Source organism: Triturus cristatus, chromosome 11, assembly GCF_964204655.1.
Source record: "Triturus cristatus chromosome 11, aTriCri1.1, whole genome shotgun sequence".
Classification (NCBI taxonomy): domain Eukaryota; kingdom Metazoa; phylum Chordata; class Amphibia; order Caudata; family Salamandridae; genus Triturus; species Triturus cristatus.
In genome coordinates this window covers 319366019-319387602 of record NC_140594.1, presented here as the reverse complement: position 1 = coordinate 319387602, position 21584 = coordinate 319366019, and the positions used below count along the sequence as shown (strand labels likewise).

The 21584-nt window shown below is 44.2% G+C and overlaps 1 protein-coding gene across 2 annotated transcripts in view; it reads left to right on the top strand.

The window, feature by feature from the left end:
* The window catches only part of KSR2 (kinase suppressor of ras 2), a 1474574-nt gene that overhangs the window by 564390 nt on the left and 888600 nt on the right, over window positions 1–21584 (top strand). For both annotated transcript variants that reach the window (XM_085636251.1, XM_085636250.1), the window contains one exon: window positions 18741–18922. In XM_085636251.1, coding sequence (XP_085492377.1) covers window positions 18741–18922 — 182 coding nt within the window. The remainder of the gene's footprint in view (window positions 1–18740; window positions 18923–21584) is intronic.

Sequence of the window (21584 nt, the reverse complement as noted above, 5' to 3'; positions counted from 1 at the left end):
GCCCGCCGTAGGTTTCCTAAACAGTTCAGTCTCTAATCTGCCATCCTTCGCATACACTCTGAGATCTAGATAATTCACTGCCGTTGGACTGATATCATATGTAAATCTCAGATTCAGAACGTTATCATTTAGTTCATGGATGAACTCCTTAGCTTGTTCGACAGATCCCCTCCGTACCAGGAAGAGGTCGTCAATATATCGATACCAAACGACCACATATTTTGCCCATTTCTCCCTACTGCCAGACAGGGTCACCTGCTCTGCCCACCAGCCTACGAATAAATTTGCATAGCTAGGGGCGAAGCAGGTGCCCATTGCTGTGCCGGAGACCTGTCTAAACAGCTCATCCTGGGAAAAAAAAATGTTGTTAAAAAGACAGAATTCGATAAATTCAATCAGCATGAGACTATGTGTCAAAAACTTCAGTGACCTTTTGTCTAAAAAGTATTGCACCGCTTCAATCCCTTGTCTATGATCTATGCACGTATAAAGACTAGTTATATCTAAAGTCAAAAGTACAAAAGTTGATTCCCATTGCACCTTATCGATTTGAATGATAAAGTCTTTAGTGTCTTTTACGTACGAAGGGAGTTGTAAGACAAACTGGAAAAGAAAAGAGTCAATGTATCTCGACAGATTCTCTGTTAGACCTCCCTTGGACGAGACGATCGGCCTCCCCGGTGGATCAACCTGATTTTTATGGATCTTCGGGAGCTGATAAAAGGTCGGCAACACAGGATCGTTGTTTCTCAGGAATAGGAATTCGTCAGTGTCTGCCGTCACTCAAATACCAGTAGATGTACCTGCCCACCTGGGCGTGTCTGCTCAGTGCTTGCTGGTATTTGTAGTTCTATCCAGGTAAGTTTGAGATAAATGCGGCCGCTGTGTAAGCATCATAAAGTTCAATAACCCCAATGGGTATCTGGTAACCAGCAAGCACTGAGCAGACACGCCCAGGTGGGCAGGTACATCTACTGGTATTTGAGTGACGGTATTCCGCTCTGCTGCATCAACCAGCACCTGTGAACAAGGTCGTAGGACGCCCGAAACGCGTCAGGACAATCTGGTAATGATGAATTTCTGTGCCTATGATGAGTGCGACGATGCTGCCTGACAGGAAATAAATATGGCACAAGGAGCGAGGCCTTCCAAGTCTGGTGTTTCTTTTCGTGTGGTATTAATTGCGGACCGCCAGGGTCGCGGAAGGCCCCCCAGCAGATGAGCAGGTCCAGCGTGATGATTACAGATCGCATTTTGGCGCCTTGTGTTTTCCTGCCAAATAGGGTTAAGAACAGCTTGCCGCAACCCTTGTTGGTTACCAGATACCCATTGGGGTTATTGAACTTTATGATGCTTACACAGCGGCCGCATATATCTCAAACTTACCTGGATAGAACTACAAATACCAGCAAGCACTGAGCAGACACGCCCAGGTGGGCAGGTACATCCACTGGTATTTGAGTGACGGTATTCCGCTCTGCTGCATCAACCAGCACCTGTGAACAAGGGCGTAGGACGCCCAAAACACGTCAGGACAATCTGGTAATGATGAATTTCTGTGCCTATGATGAGTGCGACGATGCTGCCTGACAGGAAATAAATATGGCACAAGGAGCAAGGCCTTCCAAGTCTGGTGTTTCTTTTCGTGTGGTATTAATTGCGGCCCGCCAGGGTCGCGGAAGGCCCCCCAGCGGATGAGCAAGTCCAGCGTGATGATTACAGATCGCATTTTGGCGCCTTGTGTTTTCCTGCCAAATAGGGTTAGGAACAGCTTGCCGCAACCCTTGTTGGTTACCAGATACCCATTGGGGTTATTGAACTTTATGATGCTTACACAGCGGCCGCATTTATCTCAAACTTACCTGGATAGAACTACAAATACCAGCAAGCACTGAGCAGACACGCCCAGGTGGGCAGGTACATCCACTGGTATTTGAGTGACGGTATTCCGCTCTGCTGCATCAACCAGCACCTGTGAACAAGGGCGTAGGACGCCCGAAACGTGTCAGGACAATCTGGTAATGATGAATTTCTGTGCCTATGATGAGTGCGACGATGCTGCCTGACAGGAAATAAATATGGCACAAGGAGCGAGGCCTTCCAAGTCTGGTGTTTCTTTTCGTGCGGTATTAATTGCGCCCGCCAGGGTCGCGGAAGGCCCCCCAGCGGATGAGCAGGTCCAGCGTGATGATTAAAGATCGCATTTTGGCGCCTTGTGTTTTCCTGCCAAATAGGGTTAAGAACAGCTTGCCGCAACCCTTGTTGGTTACCAGATACCCATTGGGGTTATTGAACTTTATGATGCTTACACAGCGACCGCATTTATCTCAAACTTACCTGGATAGAACTACAAATACCAGCAAGCACTGAGCAGACACGCCCAGGTGGGCAGGTACATCCACTGGTATTTGAGTGACGGTATTCCGCTCTGCTGCATCAACCAGCACCTGTGAACAAGGGCGTAGGACGCCGAAAACGCATCAGGACTAACCCTGGGCGTGACACTACGCTTCGCCCACATAGTGTACGTAGCGCTGCCTGCTTCGCAGTTTTCGTAGTAGGCGAAACAGGCAGCGCTACGCACACGCCAGGGCAAAGCGTAGCTGCCTGCCGCCCACCACCAGCCTCCCGCCCGCCCTCCTTTTAAAACATACCCTGAATGTAAAATAAATAAAAGTAAAGACACTTACCTGAAGCGCGGCGTCTCCGGGGCTCCCTCTTCCTGGTTTCCAACTTCTTTTGACAAATGCGCATGCGCGGACGCCCGCGCATGCGCATTTCTCGCAAGATATGCGCATGCGCAGGCGTCCGCGCATGCGCATTTGTCAGAAGAAGTTGGAAACCAGGAAGAGGGAGCCCCGGAGACGCCGCGCTTCAGGTAAGTGTCTTTACTTTTATTTATTATAAATTCAGGGTATTTTTTAAAAGGAGGGCGGGCGGGAGGCGGGTGGCGCGTAGTGGGGCTACGCGAAGCACATAGTGTGCGCAGATTTGGGCACACTACGCGCTGCTTCACGTAGCCCCACTACGCCCACTACGCCCACCCTTAGTCAGGACAATCTGGTAATGATGAATTTCTGTGCCTATGATGAGTGCGACGATGCTGCCTGACAGGAAATAAATATGGCACAAGGAGCAAGGCCTTCCAAGTCTGGTGTTTCATTTCGTGTGATAATATATATATATATATATATATATATATATATATCTACTGGCGGTCGCCAGTAGATAGTTATAGTTAGGACCGTGTTTCCATAGGAAATCCGCAACATTCTATTTGGAATAACTTTGGCGCCGGCTGACGAATCCTTGCGAAAATTTCAAAATAGGTGGGGCGCTCTGCTCCGCTCCTACCCTGAAAGTCTCGGGGGGATTCGTCAAGCGGGGGCTGAGAAAAAAGGGGGGTCCCAAAACGCGTTTTCCCCATGCAATTTTCCATAGGGACCTTTAGTCCAAGGTACAGCCCGAACGGCTGAACAGAATTACTTGAAATTTGGCAGAGAGGTAGTCCTCAGGTCAGGGATGTGCCTTTTGTAGGTCTGGTGTCAATCTGTTCAGTAGTTCCTGAGAAAATCAAAAGTAAAATCATATATATATGTGGGCGGAGCCTAACCACACATCTCATCCTGAGATCTGATTGGCTGTCAGCACTTCATCCAAGAAGTGTTGGCAGCCATCTTGGGACCAATATACATGATAGCACCTCATTAAAAAGCATTGCAGTTAATAGAAGGTTTTAAGACTTTAGTTACATTATAAATCATTTGTTGATGGTACCATACTCACTTTAGGAATTGTGGTATGTTCTAAGGTGATTTCACCATGTGAAAAAGCCTTCTGCTGGGATATCATGATTGAGATAAAAATATTTTCTCATGCTTTTCCCACAGAGGTTTGGAAGGTGATCTATAAGCTAAACTGAGAGCTTATTTTCTGTAAATTCACATTATCTTTCTCAGTCATGTGAGAATGAAGTCTGACATTCTCAGTAAAACATGTACATCCAACAAGGGCAGAGACTGTCAGTTGATTCCTTCGTGTTCTACTGCAGCTTCCCAGAGTGTTCCAAAGAACAACTAGAGCGCTAACAGTCCTACTTATGATAAACGTATGGCACACCTGAAGCCATCTTGCTTGGATTAAAGTGGTAACTCTTAAAACATTTAATTTAAAAAGGAACAAAATGAGGGGGTTCATTTTTCCATAAAAAGTATGATTAGTGCTGCAGAAAGAAAAATTAGGGCACATTTTGAGTGACTTCTCAAATCCTCTTCTATTTCATTAAAAATTTCTTGACATGCAGACTGAAACATGCACTTTCAATACCAGCAGCAGTTTTCCCTGGTGAGCAGTAGCTTTACTACAGTGATCTAATGAGCAAAAAGAGTGCTAACATTCTGAATTTATGGCAAATGTGTGACACATCTGAATGCCTTTGGAATCAAAGTAAAAAACTGAAAGTATTTCCTACTGAGGAGACTGCAGTAAATGAGGAAATTAGGAAACTTCATAACAAACAAGTCTGCCAAGATGGCCACCAGAGACAAAAGAGCCCAAATGTAGCCCAAATATCACCCAGATGTAGCCCAAGTATAGCCCAATGACAGAATGTCCCAGAGTGTTCTTAAAAACAACTAGAGCGCTTACTGTCTTCATTATGACAAAAGTATGGCACACCTGAAGCCATCTTGATTGGAATAAACTGGTAACACTTAAAACATTTAATTTAAAAAGGAACACAATGAGTCGGTTCATTTTGCCATAGAAATTATGATTAATGCTGAAGAAAGAAAATGAGGGCACATTTTGAGTGACTTCTCAAATCCTCTTCTATTTCATTAAAAAATTCTGACATGCAGACTGAAACATGCACTTTTAATACAAGGAGTAGACTTCCATGGTGAACAGTAGTTTTACTACAGTGATCTAATGAGCAACTAGAGTGCTAACATTCAGAATTTATGGCAAATGTGTGACATATCTGAATACCTTCATGATGGAATCAAAGTAAAAAACTGAAAGCATTTCCTACTGAGGAGACTGCAGTACATGAGCAAATTAGGAAACTTCATGACAAATAAATCTCCCAAGATGGCCACCGGAGACAAAAGAGCCCAAATGTAGCCCAAAATCACCCAGATGTAGCCCAAATATAGCCCAAAGACAGAAGTGTGCAAAACACTTATTATTTTGTGTTTTGCAGTGTTATATAGTGCAGACTTGTCAGGTATTGGAGTGCTTTACATGCGCATTGGTTACATCACACAAGAACAAATTCATTTTGGTTGTAGACATGGGGAGACTAAGTGATTTGACCAGAATCACAGAATGTCGAGCTGAAGCAGAAACTCCAACCTGGTTCCCCAGTTGCAAAGTCTGCAGTTCTGCAAGTAACACCACATCCTCTCCCCTAAGTGCAACATTTAATCAAGTGGTCAACTGGATAAAAAAACATAAAGATAACAAATAATTTAAAAGTGCTTTGTCGCTATTTGAAAACTCAGAAAATATGTCCTTATTTTAGTCTTTTAGAGCACTAACCATAATTTTGATGCCAATAAGACCCTCTCATATATGTAATTTCTAAAGGAAATGCTCTAGGTATTACAGTTTTGATTACATCAAGATGACGTCAGGCGTTCCACACTTTTGTAATAAATATAGAATGTTAGCAATCTAGTTGTTCATTAGGATACTGTTGTGAGGCAGAGGCCAGGGGCACGGACTCTGAAAATTGAAGGCAGGTAGGAGGGTGCAAAGGCAACAATTTAACCACACTGAGCAGGCAGGAAGGGCCGTGGCAGCACAACAGACTATGGAGGGCAGTGGAAAGGGGGGCAGGGGCAACAAACCAACAATACAGGACTTGCAAGAGAGGCTGTGGCAATGTAATAGACCATTGTGGGCAGAAGGAAGAGGCAATGGTAGTACAACCATACATGCCAACAGACCCGATTCAGCCAGGAAACGTCCAAAGTTTTTAAGCTCAAATGGGCTTTATTTTATCTGTCTCCTGTCTACAATCTCCTCTTTTTCAATGTAACTCAAAGGGGAAAATCAATACCCCAGTTTTTTTTCAAAATCTCCCTCTTACCAAGTTCAAAATGTTCGCAAGTATGGTACATTGGATCATGGAAGGAAATGGGGTAGGGACATGGACTTGGATAACAGAGGACAGGAGGGACATGGAGAGGTGCACCAAACTGACCCTGCAGGGCAGGCATCAGGGTTTGCAGCAGCACAATACACCACACAGGGCATGCGGGACGGGAGTGCAGCACAACAATCCATAGAAAGCAAGAGGGAGGGGACAGGACCATGCACATGGACAATAGAGAACAGAGGGGCAAGAGGCAGGACCATAATGGACAGACAGGAGAGAAAGCTGCAGCATAACAGACCATAAAGGGCAGGAGGGATGGATCAGGGGCATTACAATGGAACAGACAAGCCAGGAGAGAGGGAGTAGGGGTCTGCACATGTAAACAGAGGGCTGGGGGCAAGGGGGCAGGGCAGGAGCAGCAAGATAGCCATGGAGGTCAGGCAGGATGGGCACTAGAAGCAAGACACACCATGAAGAGCAACAGTGAGACTGTGATGGCATACACACAGACCATGGAGGGAAGGTGGGAAGGGTTCAGGGGCAGCTAACTGACCACACAGGGAAGGTGGGAGGGGCCATGGCAGCACAGAAGACCATGCATGGCAAGTGGGAGGGTTAGTGGTAGCACAATGGCTATGATGGGCAAGAAGGAGGGTGCAGGGGCATGCACAAAGGACGATGGAGGATAGAAGGGAGGGTCAGGACCTGTGCACAGACAAGAAAGTTCAGGGGAAGGGGCCCCACAACAGACCGCACGGGGCAGGCAGGAGGAGCAGTTGCAGCACAACAGACCAGGGAGGGCAGAAGGGTGTGGCAGTACAATGGACCATGTAGGACAGGAGGAAGAGGATAGGGGCATGGCATGTGGACAGGCAGGGTGGAGGTGGCAGGGACAGGTTACAGTCATCTGACAATGCTAGGCAGGTGGGAGGGGAGTGGCAGCTCAACAGAACACTCAGAGTAGATAGGAGTGGCAGGTCCATGGAACATGGTGGGCAAAAAGGATGGAGCAGGGGCATGCACAAAGACATCGGAGGGCAGGGGGAAGGAGAATAGGGGCAGCAAGCTAAGCACAGAGTTTAAGCAGGAGGTCAATGATGGGGCATAGAATTGGGCAATGGAGGGCAGGAGGAGTGAACTGGTACATCATACTAAATTGAGGGCAGTGGCAGCACATCAGAGTGGCAGGAGGAAGGAGGCTACTCCATGGATTCACACAACAGAGGATAGGGAGGAGGGGGATGGGGCAGCAAGCTAACTGTTCAGAGAAGGCGGGTATTAGGAACTTTATTGTTTTTAAAACGTGTGTCTGTGCGAACTACTTAAAATATGAACAAGTATGCAGCATAATTTCACTTTTATTCAGGAAGAAGAGGACGTTTGTGACTGTGATTTGGGGCTCACTTGGCAGATATACCCCCTGACCCTCCACCCCCTATCGCAAAATGTAATGCCCGTGAAAAGGGTAGGTGAACACAGTGTTATATAGAACATAGTCCTGAGAGCACGATTGAAAATGAAAACTAGATATAGTGTATGGTATAAACTATGCACCAAAAAGCGTGATATAAGATGAACCGGGCGTGAAATATATTATGCAATACATTGTGCGCAATGACAGATTCATTGGAGAGCGCGAAATAGCACAGGCACTAGCGCGTGCTATGCGATATGCGCCTTGGAGTGTAATATACACAGGGCAGTGTTGTGTAACCTAACTAGTCTCTAAAGTTGTAATATAAAATATGTGCTGGGGCGTGTAACGTTGCATATGCACTGTGACAAAGATATGGATCCCAGATTGTAATATGTATGGCATAGCACTGTGCATTATAACATAGGCATCGAGGAAGGCACGTTAGATGGGGCAATATAACCCGTGCGAAGACAAGTGTGGCATGACATATTCACGGGGTGGTGTTACAGTGCACATGGGCTAGAGAGTGTCATAGCATATGCACTAGCTAGTGGAATACAACACAGAGGTGTGTGGCACTCAGCAGGCAATGGTGGGTGTAACACAGCATTGGGCTCTGCCAGGAGCGCGCTGTGACTCTCAAGTGATGTTCGTCCCCTTTCCAGAGAGTAAAATAAAAAGTATTACACATCCGGCAGTGGATGTGTGTTTTATTAACCGTGAGGGGGGTTTCTTGCATAGTTTTGGTCGAATTTTTGTCGAATCCCCTTTGAATGGCTTGGTGTGCATGTGTATTAAATGTGCCCGTCAATAGCTACCCATGTTTGTATAAATAAACGACAAGGGTGTCTACCGGGATTAGGCACGGTAAGGCATTAGACATGTCAGAGCTTCACTAGTGGTGTAAATACATTCCACGTGGATTCATTGTATGCATAGTCGCCTTTTAATGAATATCACGCAAATCGTCATGGTGATAGGTACATACGGTTTGTCCAGCATGTCCTAGGTGTGTCTATAAATATATATTTTTTAAAAATAATAAAAAACAGTGGCCGGCCCTGGGGATTGGGGTCCAAAAAATATAATTAGGAGACAGGCCCTGGGGGATGGGGTCATCAGGGCCAATAAATTAGAATAAGAAGGGGAACCACACAGCCCCCCTTCTTAAAAAATTAAAATAAATAAAAGACTGGCATCGTGCCGGAGGCCACACCCCCTCCTTGCAGCACTCTGCAAACGCGCCCCCTGGCGAGTTGTAAGTTGGGGAATTAATTCGTCTTCAATACTGAGGGTCCCTGAGGGCCAACTAGCCCAACCGGCATCTCCAGTATGCACCAGGGAGCTGCGCTGCAGACAGGTGTTCTGAGGCCAAGCCCCTTTTTACACCTCTCTGCAACGCAGCTCTGTGGCACTTACTGGAGGTACCTAGTGGTCTAGTTTGACCCTAGGGACCCTTAGGATTCAAGGGGACTTAATCTCTCAACTTAGAACAGCCACAGGGTGCGTTTACACAGTGGTGAAGGGAGGGGACGGGGCCTGAGGTGACGTGTGCAAACACGCACTATGGCACGTTTTAAATTGGGGATATCATTTTCCTTCAATACTGAGGGCCCCTGGGGGCTAACTAGCCCACCAAGTGCTTCCAGTAAGCGCCACTGAGCTGCATTACAGAGAGGTGGTCCAGGCCGTGCCACTTTTTACACCTCTCTGCAACGCAGCTCTGTGGCACTTACTGGAGGTACCTAGTGGGCTAGTTGGACCCTAGGGACCCTCAGGATTCAAATGAACTTAATCTCCCAACTAAAAACGGACACAGGGCGTGTTTACACAGTGGTGAAGGGAGGGGACGGGGCCTGAGTTAACGTGTGCAAAAACGCCGTGTGGCCAGTTTTAAGAGGTAGTTTTAATCCCCCTGCCCTATTATATACTAGGGCCTTACAGAGGAGGTCATGCTAATCACAGGGGACCCCAACGCATAATGTTCCCTAGTGTATGTAGGTGTTTTCACTGTATTCTAAGTGTCTTTTAACATAGCACTGGCTCTAGGACTGGTTAGTCAGACTCAGTTACCACCAGTATCCGTCTGAAAAAGTTGAGGGTATAGGATTATTTTGCAACAAGGCTTCTTTCTGCTCTTCTTTTTGTTCTTTCTGCACGTTATCCTTCTTCCTGCACTTTTCTTCGTCTTTGAGGACTTCTGTTGCTTCTTTCTGCACTTCTTTTTTTTCTTTCTGTGCATTTGTTCTTCTTTCTTCACATGTCCTATCTCTGTAGGCATAGTTAGAAATTAGCATTTAAAAAACCTTTGAAATTCACAGAAAGAACCATAGGTTTCAGGCACGTTATAGTTAGGAATTAGCATTTAAAAAACCTCAGAAATTCACTGAAAAAACCATAGGTTTCACACACGTTATAGTTAGCTGGACATTTCACTCGTACAAAACCATTGAAATTCCCCCGTTATAGTTAGTTCAGCTAACTATAACTCGCGCGCCCGCAATGCACTGCTGATGACGTCACATATTACATCACTCATGACATGGTCAGTGACATCACTCATGACATCACTGATGACATCTCAAATGACATCACTGATGACATCACTGATGACATCATCCATTGAATATGTGTCTTTCTGAAAAATAAATATTTTTTATATATGTATATCTAAAGGTTAATGGAAGAATAAATGGGTAAATAAGTGTCTAAATGGATGGGGTTTTTTTGTAAAATTAATTGTATAACTGACTTATTAACAGTAGCTTAGTGAATACAAGTATTAGTGAGTAATGTTTAAATATTTAAATATCTGTATCAGTGTCTCACTTTGTGTATAAGTGGCTGCATGGGTTGGTGAGTAGCTACATGAGTGTGTATATGGGTTATTAGTTCGTTTTTAGAGTATCAGTATGAGTGTCTGAAAGGTTCAGTGGGGGATGTTACTTAGCGTATAGATGCATGAATGAGTGACTCACTGTTTGTATGTGTTTTGAAGACAGTATGTGAGCAGGACAGTATGGGGGGATGAGTGTGTGTATGGGTGAGTAAGAGAGTGAATGACTGTCTCAATAGTGTCTTTATGAGTAACTAGTATATGTGAGTATTGATGTATATAAGTGAGGATATATGAGAGTGAGAGATTGGAAGAGTTCCTGTATAAATAAGTATGTGTTTCTATAAGTGATTGTTTAAGAGAGTATGTATGTGTACGTTTCTGTAGAAGTAAGTGTAGTGGTGTGTGTATAGCTGTATATGCAAGTAAATGGATGTTTATTTGCATGTGTGAGTATCTGTGTGAGTAACTCTATGTATGAGTGTAGGTGTGTAACAGGATGTATAGGTGTATGAGTACATATGATGACTGAGTACATGTATGAGTGACTATATAGAAGTGTTGATGAATGAGTGGATGCGTTTGTAGATTTTGGAATTACTGAATAGGTTGTTCTAACTGGTATTGGTATCTCTATAGTTTTCAAACTTTAGTTTGTATTTTTCAATGTGTGTATCAAAGTTTATATTAGGATAAGAGGAGGTCCGCCACTCTTACACAAGGATGATGTCATCAGTGATGTCATCAGTGATGTCCTTTGAGATGTCATCAGTGATGTCATGAGTGATGCCAATGAGAAGAGTTACCCAGAAGAGCCGCACAAGTAAGCAAATAACTCCGCATTCTATGATGAAAAGCTGCAGGCATGCAAGGTGAGTTCAAACATCTTTATTCTCAGCCATACGCGTTTCAGGACAATGATCCCTTCTTCAGTGGCTAACTTGCTGCCTGGACCGAACGGAAGTATCGGCACCATTTTGATATATGAAGGTTCCTGCCCCAGTGGGCGTGGCTAAACAAAAAGCCTTCTGGATCTCATAGTGCTAAATATTAAACTCCAGTGAGTCCGCTTCTTCCAGCCCAGTAGTGAAAAATAAAAACCCAAGTGGGGAGACGCTTGCGTCACATCAAATCTTGCTGCAAAGTTTGTGCTTTACATCCCTGGTACTTACTCCCGTTTTACTTGGAGGCACTTGTAGGTGTCTCCACGGGCCCGCTCCTGCGGTGGCAGCTCTTTTGCAGCCGGGTCAGCCGCATATTTATCCAACGAGAAGAGTTACCCAGAAGAGCCGCACAAGTAAGCAAATAACTCCGCATTCTATGATGAAAAGCTGCAGGCATGCAAGGTGAGTTCAAACATCTTTATTCTCAGCCATACGCGTTTCAGGACAATGATCCCTTCTTCAGTGGCTAACTTGCTGCTTGGAACGAACGGAAGTATCGGCACCATTTTGATATATGAAGGTTCCTGCCCCAGTGGGCGTGGCTAAACAAATAGCCTTCTGGATCCCGTAGTGCTAAATATTAAACTCCAGTGAGTCCGCTTCTTCCAGCCCAGTAGGGAAAAATAAAAACCCATGTGGGGAGACGCTTGCGTCACATCAAAGCTTGCTGCAAAGTTTGTGCTGTACATCCCTGGTACTTACTCCCGTTTTACTTGGAGGCACTTGTAGGTGTCTCCACGGGCTCGCTCCTGCGGTGGCAGCTCTTTTGCAGCCGGGTCAGCCGCATATTTATCCAACGAGAAGAGTTACCCAGAAGAGCCGCACAAGTAAGCAAATAACTCCGCATTCTATGATGAAAAGCTGCAGGCATGCAAGGTGTGTTCAAACATCTTTATTCTCAGCCATACGCGTTTCAGGACAATGATCCCTTCTTCAGTGGCTAACTTGCTGCTTGGAACGAACGAAAGTATCGGCACCATTTTGATATATGAAGGTTCCTGCCCCAGTGGGCGTGGCTAAACAAATAGCCTTCTGGATCCCGTAGTGCTAAATATTAAACTCCAGTGAGTCCGCTTCTTCCAGCCCAGTAGTGAAAAATAAAAACCCAAGTGGGGAGACGCTTGCGTCACATCAAAGCTTGCTGCAAAGTTTGTGCTTTACATCCCTGGTACTTACTCCCGTTTTACTTGGAGGCACTTGTAGGTGTCTCCACGGGCCCGCTCCTGCGGTGGCAGCTCTTTTGCAGCCGGGTCAGCCGCATATTTATCTAACGAGAAGAGTTACCCAGAAGAGCCGCACAAGTAAGCAAATAACTCCGCATTCTATGATGAAAAGCTGCAGGAATGCAAGGTGAGTTCAAACATCTTTATTCTCAGCCATACACGTTTCAGGACAGTGATCCCTTCTTCAGTGGCTAACTTGCTGCTTGGAACGAACGGAAGTATCGGCACCATTTTGATATATGAAGGTTCCTGCCCCAGTGGGCGTGGCTAAACAAATAGCCTTCTGGATCCCGTAGTGCTAAATATTAAACTCCAGTGAGTCCGCTTCTTCCAGCCCAGTAGTGAAAAATAAAAACCCAAGTGGGGAGACGCTTGCGTCACATCAAAGCTTGCTGCAAAGTTTGTGCTTTACATCCCTGGTACTTACTCCCGTTTTACTTGGAGGCACTTGTAGGTGTCTCCACGGGCCCGCTCCTGCGGTGGCAGCTCTTTTGCAGCCGGGTCAGCCGCATATTTATCTAACGAGAAGAGTTACCCAGAAGAGCCGCACAAGTAAGCAAATAACTCCGCATTCTATGATGAAAAGCTGCAGGAATGCAAGGTGAGTTCAAACATCTTTATTCTCAGCCATACACGTTTCAGGACAGTGATCCCTTCTTCAGTGGCTAACTTGCTGCTTGGAACGAACGGAAGTATCGGCACCATTTTGATATATGAAGGTTCCTGCCCCAGTGGGCGTGGCTAAACAAATAGCCTTCTGGATCCCGTAGTGCTAAATATTAAACTCCAGTGAGTCCGCTTCTTCCAGCCCAGTAGTGAAAAATAAAAACCCAAGTGGGGAGACGCTTGCGTCACATCAAAGCTTGCTGCAAAGTTTGTGCTTTACATCCCTGGTACTTACTCCCGTTTTACTTGGAGGCACTTGTAGGTGTCTCCACGGGCCCGCTCCTGCGGTGGCAGCTCTTTTGCAGCCGGGTCAGCCGCATATTTATCTAACGAGAAGAGTTACCCAGAAGAGCCGCACAAGTAAGCAAATAACTCCGCATTCTATGATGAAAAGCTGCAGGCATGCAAGGTGAGTTCAAACATCTTTATTCTCAGCCATACGCGTTTCAGGACAATGATCCCTTCTTCAGTGGCTAACTTGCTGCTTGGAACGAACGAAAGTATCGGCACCATTTTGATATATGAAGGTTCCTGCCCCAGTGGGCGTGGCTAAACAAATAGCCTTCTGGATCCCGTAGTGCTAAATATTAAACTCCAGTGAGTCCGCTTCTTCCAGCCCAGTAGTGAAAAATAAAAACCCAAGTGGGGAGACGCTTGCGTCACATCAAAGCTTGCTGCAAAGTTTGTGCTTTACATCCCTGGTACTTACTCCCGTTTTACTTGGAGGCACTTGTAGGTGTCTCCACGGGCCCGCTCCTGCGGTGGCAGCTCTTTTGCAGCCGGGTCAGCCGCATATTTATCTAACGAGAAGAGTTACCCAGAAGAGCCGCACAAGTAAGCAAATAACTCCGCATTCTATGATGAAAAGCTGCAGGAATGCAAGGTGAGTTCAAACATCTTTATTCTCAGCCATACACGTTTCAGGACAGTGATCCCTTCTTCAGTGGCTAACTTGCTGCTTGGAACGAACGGAAGTATTGGCACCCTTTTGATATATATATATATATATATATATATATATATATATATATATATATATATATATATATATATATATATATATTACAGAGTGGTGACAGTGTAGTAATAGTTAGGGTGACCAGAGATAGTTTTTCAACTTTTTTCCGTTAATAACTTTGCGCCCGTTTGACGAATGTGTGCGAAACTTTGAAGACCTGCTGCCCCCATTTCATTTTGGGAGGACTGAAAGTCTGTCAGCGTTTGGTTGAGGGGGTATAAAGAAAAAAGGGGTCTCTAAACAGGGATGAAATCTCATACATTTTCCATAGGTCCAACAAGGCAAAACCATCTTCCATATATACTCCGGTGCAACAAAATGGAAAAGTGACCTAGCTGTGATCTACACAAACTACTATATGAAGGACATGATAATTGACCATTAGGAAAACAAAATCTTAATTTTTATGACAACAATGATTGGGTTTTCTTCACTTTGGGCTTCATATGTAGTAACATCCTACTAAAAGTAGCAAGGAAGCCCAAAAATAAACTAGACTGCATATGTACATTTTCAGAATTACTACATGAATACCTAAAAGAGACATGATGCTGTTAACCAATAAACAAATACATAACAAGTACAGCAGATAGAAAGAAACCATGTCAAATTTGTATGCCACTCTGTAGTTAGTACCAGGGGTGCCATTTACTAGGGACTCATAGGGGTTGCTGAAGTTGTGCCAATTGTGGGACCGTTTTTGAAAATAACACTGGTACTGGGAACCTGGTTAGCAGTGACCCAGTAAACCTCAGTCAAAGTTGCATCAAAAACTAGGCACAAAATGAATGTATGGGGGTACTGCAACAAGAAACCAGTTTCTCACACCAATACACTCTACTGTACTTTACTCCACACTACAGTACACCACTCCACTCTACGCCACTGTATGAGAATTTACCTCACTCTGTTCTACTATACAATAATCCACTCTATGCAGCTCCACTGTTTAACACACTACTGTACTTTATGCAACTCTACTCTACTACACTATATTCCACTTTCCGATACTTTACTCCTCTCTATACCCTTTCACTCCACTGGTCTATAATGTATGCCACTGCACAACACCCTACTCTACCATATATATTCAAGCCCACTATACGACAGTATACGCAATACTTTGTATGCCACTGCACCCACTTTGCTCCACTCTACTCTGACACAGTACTGCACTCTGCTCCACTACTCCACTCTACACCACTCCACGCCACTCAGTGCCATTGTACTCTATAACACTGTATGCCAATCCTCTGTATCCCACTCTACAACACTGTATTGTACTGTACACCACTCCACTCTACAAAAATCAATTAGACTATATGCCACTCTAATTTACTGTAGTCTACATCACTTTTCAATACTGTACAACTCCTCACTACACCCGACAGTCCAACACGGTACTCCAGTTTATGGCACTTTACTCAGCTGTATGCTTGATTCCATGTTTTGTTATTGAGAATACATGAACAATTTTGTGTTGGAATGAAACCTTCACCTCTGTGATACGCACATGCAAAAGTACCTTACAGGTGATAACAAAACTCATTAACAATGATAGGGAGTAATTGAAGCCACAAACATAGTTCATGTTCAATATAGCATCAATAAGAATTAATAAAAGTAAACATGAGAAGAAAAAAACCCATATTTTTTGTGCATTTCCTTGTGATTTGCTAATACACTTTCTTTTTGAGGTATAGACTTGTCTGCTGTGATGCCAGTTTTGATATCAAGATCAGTGGCATGTGACATCATTTCCTGGGATTCAGAGTCATGGTCCATGTGGTGTCACTACCTGTGATGGCTTTGAGGTCAAGGGTCTGTAATGTCACTTCAAATACTACTGCCCACTTTGGTGCATTAACATCCATGATCTCGAACACTGAATCTCTTCTAAATTTGAGTTCATTGCATCTCGAATCACCCAAAAATAATATTTGTTCCGTATTTCAGCAGATAATTTCACCCACAATGCATTGCAAGCGTCATGCTCTTGTTGTCTTTCCTAGGAGGTCTTAAATCATCTATGTATCACCCAATGCAGTCTTTCTCTTCCTTGTAATCTGTTGTTATGGAATCCACCCACAGCATAAGAGAATTGGGAGAAAGTGAGGATGCTGGAATGGTTATTCTGTTGCTTCTTGTACGCAGACTGTTTCACATTATCAACAGGCTCCCAACTGCCCTTTTTCCATTGGTAACACACACGATACATCTGTAGTAATATCTTTAAGGGTTATTTTGTGGTCCTGCCACTTGATAAAATGACAGAAAATGTTGGAAATAAGAGACAACCTACAGTTGGCTACTTATGCAATCTCTGCCTCTTATTCCCACTGCTAAAACATGTCCACATGCATGTAAGTTTTATATAAAATCTACCATAGAACATGATAAAGCATAACACAATGTAACAATTTTATTACTGAGTTGGGATTTTAAAAAAATTGTCATTTGATTAATTGTGATCTTTTTTCCCCTCAGTTCTGTAATGTTACAGTAGTGGTATATACGACGTGCCTTCTGTTGTTTACTGATCTCGCTCTCTCTCTCTCTCTCTTATTCTATATCTCTGTCTATCTCCCTATCATCTCTGTCTCTATCCATGTCTTTATATCTAGCTCTGTCTGCTTTTGATGATCTATAACAAAAAGTGTGTTGATATGAAAATCTTAAAATGCCTCGTTACATACAGTTTCAATATATTGTGACATAGTTTCGTGCCATAACAGAGGTGTCACTATTTGTGGTTATGGGTAAATGCTAAATTATTTAGTACCTATACCCCTTGAAGTTATGGCTGCATAGCGTGTTCTTTTATAGTACATGTCCTCTAGATCTGTCGTTGTTGTAAGAGCCATAGATGCCCTTGAAGGACCTGAAGTCTGTGGTTCTGCAGTGCAGATAATCATGGGCCAGCATTTGGTTCAGGCCTGTCCTCCTTGGAGAGCTGGCCCTAAGCGTACTACAACTGGGAATAAAAAGATTATTTTATTAGGTAGAATGATCATCTTTTGAAATATTTCTACAGGGGCCTGCATCATGCTTCTTTAGCACTAAGATGGTTCATTGCTTTATACTTAAGATGGAACAGAGAGCCTAGCCTTGACACTGTGGATTTATCTAGGCATTTAGTGCTATAATGGGAGACATCCTATAACATGATAGAAATGTTTGTGGAGAAGTTTCTAGACTACACAGATTGTTTCTTTTACGCTTTTGAAACCACAGTCCATCTTTTTCTAACTATTATTTTTGTTGTGGATCATTCACATGACCAAGTTGATGAGGCAGAATGAGAGCTGGGCTGTTTTGTAGGAAGAGCGCACTGGCATGATCTACGCGGTGGCCCACTTATAACGAGAAGCTTGGGATGCAAACGGGGACAGTGCACCCTATTACATATAATGCATATGTAATACCAGCCCAAAAGTTTCTTATTATATCGGGCAGGAAGGACATAGTCTTGCAGATCTAGGTACCTTGCCCGTTTTCTGGCGCAGTCAGATTGATTTTCAAAGCACGTTGCTTCCTTTTCAAGATGTACAAATGAGTTAAAAATCATGAAATATAATTTGGGCCTCTGGAATTATGTGATTGTGCGGCCGCTTAGATTTTCGCATATTTATAGATTTGCCGAATTTTTATCTGCTGCATTATCTACAGATTTTAACAACAACAAAAAAACAACAAAAAATAGTTTCTAGCTTAAACAGTTCAAAAGTTACTAAAAATTGTTTCCGCACACTGACAGTCCCTTAGCAAAACTGGACTGGTCACCTTTCTATTGCTATATTTGTGTGTTAAACTTGTACTAATTCGGTGCAACCAATGCCCAGACAGTGCTACCACGTTTAAAAATAACTAAATAATGAAGTAATACTATTACTAAATGTGCTCCATTATGCCTCATAATTTGGCCTTTTTTTCGGCATAATTTACTTAACCCTGCCGCATAATTTGGCTCACTCCTGTCGCATGATTCCGGTTGCCCTTGATATGATCTTCAAATGGCCTATTTTAAACTCCTTTTCTTAAAGATTATTGGTGTAAGACCGTCCATATTTGTAACAGCAAATACAAACGGAGGATTTCAGTTACCTAATTTCATTGAAGTAAGAATTCCATTTGGTGAATTTAGCACAGTTGTTTGTTTTTGACGCACATGACTACATACTTGTGCCTTTCAAGTTCATGCCCATGTGTGCTTGTGAGTATGCACTTTATATGCTTGTTTTAGCGGAATTAAAGTGTAGTGGGTTCAGATTAATGTTTCACAGTCAGTTATTGTGACTCGCCCAAAATACGTGACACGTTTCTCCAATTCATTTGAATATTAAGTAATATTTTTCTCTGCTCACTTGTATGCTGCTTACCCCGCAGTCACTGTATGTATTGTAGTGCAGCTTTACAGATATTCCAGTTATTTGTTTTTCATTTTCTGCTGTCTTTGCCCGTATAACCTTATTCAAGATTTAACAACACTAACCTCGTTTATTCTCGGCTATTTTCTCTCTCTCGTCCTCTCAGAACAAAGAAAAAGAACAAACCCCTGAATCTAAAGATACACAATAGCGTCGGGAGTTGTGAGAACATCCCTTCACAGCGCTCTCCTCTCCTGTCCGAGCGTTCCTTGCGTTCCTTCTTTGTGGGGTACCCGCCTTTCCTTCCCCCCACGCCTCCTGTACACTCTGAAGTCAACTTCTCTGCAAGTAAGTCCAAGTTTCCTAGAGGCTTCACCCTTGCTATGCGAGTGGGGCCTCGTGGTGTTTGCATTTGTGGGCAGTCTGCAATCTCTGAGCAATGCTTGTACACCAAAACCTTGTTATTGATTTGGTTGAATTGCATGTGGCCGAACTTTCACTTTTAAGCGACCAGCAGCAAGAGCTTGTGCAAGGACATATCTCATCATTTAGAACTGTAAAATCTGCTTTTATCAAAAGCCATCGGTAGACTAACTATCCACTCTTTGAAAATGATTGAGTTTGGGACAGTTGTTAACCCACCAATATTACAAGGCTTGCTTTTTAAAAAGCTTTATACCAATCAGAGGTACGCAGGGAAATCATACAAGAGTTTGGATATGGAAGACATTGATCAAAGCCTGGGTTGGACATTTTGTTTGAGATGTATTAACTCGTGTATATACTAACCCTGGGCAAAGCACTACCCTACGCTCGCATAGTTTGCGCTACTTCGCACTACGCGAATTGCACGTAGCACAGTGCAAACACGAGTAGCGTAGTGCAGCGGTAATTTTTTGCTTGCTCGCGGTCCTCCACGTCACGTTGACGACTGCGAGCAAGCAAAATGACATCCCGGCGAGACTTTTTCCCCGTTCGCGATCAGCAACATCAAGTTGCCGATCGCGAGCGTGGAAAATAAACCTCCCGGCAAGATTCTCAACGCGGCGAGTTCAGGTTTCTCAATGCGAGTGGTCACGTATGCTCGCGACCGCTCGCGATGAGAAACTACCAGTCCGCGTTGAGAAAGCTGCCGCTCGAGTAAAAATCTACTCGAGCGGCAGAAAACTACAGCTCACACTGTGCAAGATGCCGTTTTCAATGATTGCACAGTGCCGGATGGTTTTCCGCACTGTGCAATCATTGAAAACGGCATCTTGCACAGTGTGAACAGGGTACTACGCAGTTCGCAAAGTGCTACGCGTAGCTCGCGTAGTGCGAAGTGCTCTTTGCGTACCTACGCGTAGCGCTACTTCGCAACCTATGCCCAGGGTTAGTATATACAGTCTCTTTATAGTAATAAACATGCTTGCTATTTTTTCAGTTTGTTATCAGCATGCAGTTTCAATTTAAGTAAGACAGCATACACACAAATATAAATAACTAATTCAACTTCCAAGCAACCACTTTTTTTTTAACAATAAACATCTGTTCACTTGCATTTATTCCAACTACTACAAAAATGAGTGCTCTTTCCAGTTACTAAGTAATTATCAGCTTCACTAGATGAGTCAAATGTATCCCTTCATTGTTTTAAAATGCCCCCTCTACTGTTGCTAGTGAAGGTTCAAGCAGGTGGCCCTGATTACGAGTGGGCCGTGTTAGACATGGGGGTCTCTAGTTGGCAGAGGTAGAAACCTTTGTCCAAATAGGGACCCTTGCTTCTAGTCAGGGTAAGGGGATGCACTTGTAAAATAATCCCTGCTCACTCCCTTGGTTTCTTGGCATGGAGCAGACAGGCTTATCTCAGAGGCAGTGTGTAAAGCATTTGTGAGCACATACAGTAACACAATGAAAACACTACATAAGGACACCACACTAGTTTAGAAAAATAAGCAATCTTTATCTAAATCAAACAAGACCAAAATGACAAAAAACCACAACCCAGAACTAAAAATATGATTCTCAAATGATAGACGTAGTTCAGTTCTAAGCAAATTGCAGATGTGACACTTTTCACCCAAAGTACCTTGGATGCATTGCACACACACACAAAACGGGTCGCAGGGAAGGTGATGCGTTGGTTCCTTACACTCAGGGAAGGTGATGCGTTTCGATTCCTAGCTCTGGGGGAGGTGATGAGTCAGTTCCTTACTGCTGCGTAGGGAAGGTGATGCGTTGGTTCCTTACCGTAGAGGAGGTGATGCGTTGGTTTCTTACTGCATGGGGAGGTGATGCGTCAGTTTCTTACTACGTCCCTCAATGATGCAACAGACTTGGCGCCTCGATGCAATGCAACGATCCGGGACGATGCATGGGTTCTTGCAGCCGCACAGCAGGACTTGCTTCGAAATTGGTGCTGTGATCTCGGACTTCAGAGACCAGTGCCTCAATGCAGGGTGTGGCGATTTCTTGAACCGCGGCAGGCACTGCGTCGGTTTCTATGGAAACAGGCACGGATGCATCACGCTTCTCATTGTTGCGTTGCTTTTCCAGCCTCCAACAGCAAGAATACCCTCCGAAAGGCCCAGAACAGCTACAGACACCTCTTGGCAGGTCAGAACTCCCAGCAAGGAAGTTCAGGAGAGCTGGGGGTTAAGTCTTTGTGTCCCTGAGACTTCAGAACAGGAGGTAAGCTCTTCTTCAAGCCCTTGGAGATCTTCCTCAAGCAGGGGACAGAGCTAACAGCAAAGTCCTTTTCCCCTTCCTTGGCAGAAAGTAGCCACTGCAGGCCATCCCCAGACAGCAAACAGCACAGGGGCAGCATTCCTACTCCGCTTCTCCAGCTCTTTTCCTTGGCAAAGTACCTCTTGATTTCCCAGAAGTGATCTAAAGATCTGGGCCCCTCTTTTTATACAGTAAATCTCTTTGTTCTCTCCTGGCCCAAGGCTCTGAGCCCAGTCCAAACCAGTTCTGGGGGGCTCTTTGCAAGTGCGCAACATCCTCCATTGTCAGTGTGCGCCCTGACTCC